Source organism: Hesperophylax consimilis, chromosome 30 (genome assembly GCF_061612785.1).
Source record: "Hesperophylax consimilis isolate HC1 chromosome 30, BYU_Hcon_1.0, whole genome shotgun sequence".
NCBI classification, from domain to species: Eukaryota; Metazoa; Arthropoda; class Insecta; order Trichoptera; family Limnephilidae; genus Hesperophylax; species Hesperophylax consimilis.
In genome coordinates, this window is record NC_142865.1 from 18,755,450 (window position 1) to 18,758,431 (window position 2,982).

A 2,982-nucleotide genomic window follows, 5' to 3' on the forward strand; every position below is an offset into this window, starting at 1 on the left:
GCCCTCCGGAGCCTTGGCCCAGGTTGAACAACTTCCGCCCTTCGGATCCAACCCAAGTTGCCGCTCGTGTTGTCGGTGATAAGTGCGAACGTGGAGTACGCGGTTCCAGAATCATCGTAAAGGGAAGTGCCTGAACAATCTTTGCATATTTATCTCGTAACGTGACCCAACTTTTAAGACATTGAATGAACAATAATTTAGGATTAAGAAAAAGGACAATTAATTTAAGAATTACAATTTAAAACTATCATTAAGCTAAATTAAGACTAACCCTTCTTTACACATTTTTTTAAAATAAATTTTAATCGTGTTCGAACTTAAGTAACTTCTTTTTTTTGTACTCGTTCCTCCTTATCTTTTACATGAATAATATTAATTATTAACTTCCCTTAAGTAGAGTTGTAACAATATTATATTAATATATTAAATTCACCCACTCATTTTTAGGATGATGGTATTGATGATGATGAATAGAATTCAGAATCATATAAATAAATTTTAAATCTTCCACACATTTTGATACATATCAATGGTTTGTGAAAGTACCCCATTATGTCACTACTTACCCCGAATGTTCGTTCTTATCAGTATTTTTTTCCATGCAATATATATTCTGTCTATGGCAACACACAAACCGTAGTAAAAGTCGTGATGATATTTGACAGCAATCAGATATGACAGCTCGCATTTCACGCTGAACCGAATTGTAGGTTATATTTACTTCTCAAACCGTATGTTTACATCAATAAATTCTGTTTTTACCGTTATAATACTATCAAAATCGCTGAAATGGATACAGAAAAGTCACAACACACAGTTCCTGAAGTTGCAGCCTTGGCTGTGTTGCAAAAGAGTGAAGATTTACCCAAAAATACACCATTAGTAAAAGGGTATGATTGGAATTCTGGTTTAGACTATCACAAGTTACTCCAGTCTTATTTAAACACAGGATTTCAAGCCACAAACTTCGGCCTAGCAGTTGAAGAAATAAAAAAAATGATAGAGTGCAAAAGAATTCCTTTAGAAGAAGACAAGCTGGACGTTCACGAAGACGATGTTTTCATCAAAAGAAAGAGTAATTGCACCATATTCTTAGGCTTCACATCAAACATGGTTTCTTCAGGACTTAGGGATACAATCAGATTCTTAGTTCAACACAAAATGGTGGATTGCATAGTGACAACGGCAGGAGGAATAGAAGAAGATTTTATAAAATGTCTGGCTTCAACCTACATAGGAGATTTTAACCTCAAAGGCAGCGCTTTAAGAGAAAAAGGGATCAATAGAATCGGAAACTTACTCGTACCTAACGATAATTACTGTAAATTCGAAGACTGGGTGATGCCTTTACTCGATGAAATGCTTATCGACCAAAACACAAAAGGATTTCTTTGGACTCCGTCGAAAATCATCGCACGTTTAGGCGAACGAATCAATAACGAAGACTCGATACATTACTGGGCTTGGAAGAATAATATTCCCGTGTTTAGTCCTGCATTAACAGACGGTAGTCTCGGCGATATGATGTATTTCCATTCATATAAAAACCCTGGACTTATCGTTGATATATTAAGTGACTTACGAAGACTAAATACAATGGCCGTAAAAGCTAACAATACCGGAATGATTATACTTGGTGGTGGTGTAATTAAGCATCATATTTGTAATGCAAATTTGATGCGTAATGGAGCGGAGTTTTGTGTGTTTTTAAATACAGCTTCAGAGTTTGATGGGAGTGACGCAGGTGCGAGGCCCGATGAAGCTGTGTCTTGGGGGAAGATTAAGAAAGACGCTAATCCAGTTAAGATCTACGCAGAAGCAAGTTTGGTGTTTCCTCTTTTGGTAGGAGAAACGTTTGCCAGAGATCATTACGGACTAAAAGATTAATTTAATAACGTTATTATGCGTCTAGACCAGGGATCAGCAGATGGCGGCTCCTTTGCATAGGCGTTTGTGGTTCTTCAATATCAACTCCAATAATTTCATCTCTTCAAAATCTTATGATACCAGCCTTATGAGCCGCCGAAAGAACTTTGACTAGAACAACATCGGTGTTACCGACTCAGTGTTTTTGAAGCTAGATTTTTTAAATATTCTATGTCTTTATTTTGTACAGAACTTAGAACTTTACTTATTAAACATTATTGAAAATTTAATGTGGTTACCCATTAGAAACAATGTAACTTTGCTTAAACCTCTGTATTTCTTATTAACCTGTTCCTAAACCGGTCAACATAGTGCTTGAAGCAAATTTTGTCATTTAATTAAACATTATTTTTCTCTCCCTTTTATTTTTTAATGTGACACCACACAAGAGCGCCCTGTCTCTACAGTATAAAGCAGGCATAGGCAACCTTTCCTAGGTCTGGGGCCACATTATCATTCTGTCTCCAAGTCAAGGGCCGGACCAAATTATTAAGCATAATAAATTAATATTAAATATAATAAAACACGTTACACTACTTTTTATTATTTATTATTTTTATATTTATTTTTATTTATATAATGCACAACATAATATTAATATGTATTATATACTGATTACAGAATTTAGTGTGGAGATTGGCCTTGTACTTGAATTACAAGACTATCAATATTGGCGTTGGTATTGCTTAACCTTTCCTTATCTGTGGTGTGTATTTACTACACATTGCTTCTAATAACTTCAATAACTCTATAAATATAATAAATTCTGGGTTCACATTTTAGGTATTCCTCCGTTATACATTTATGCACTGAATTAAAAAATAAAATTTTACATAGTTTTAAAATTCAATTAAAAATCAGATTTTTGTTAAAATCGGAAACAAATACACTAATACAATCAACCGTGTGACAATGCTACGCGAAGAGTGTGCGAGGAAATGACACGCTATTGATGTCCCGCTTTAGTTCGCTATGTGGTAACATGAGAAATCCACACGTCCGCGGTTGTATTTTTATTTAGACCATTGATACCTACGACCAACTGGCTTGCGGCTA

General features: G+C 35.0%; 1 protein-coding gene across 1 annotated transcript; it reads left to right on the plus strand.

Annotated features, from left to right (window-relative positions):
- Positions 1–658: 658 nt before the first annotated feature.
- On the plus strand, positions 659–2,690 carry Dhps (Deoxyhypusine synthase). The gene has a single exon (XM_089649700.1). It carries the CDS (start codon positions 790–792, stop codon positions 1,885–1,887), a length of 1,098 nt encoding a protein of 365 aa, XP_089505826.1. The 5' UTR covers positions 659–789; the 3' UTR covers positions 1,888–2,690.
- The last annotated feature ends 292 nt before the right edge of the window (positions 2,691–2,982 follow it).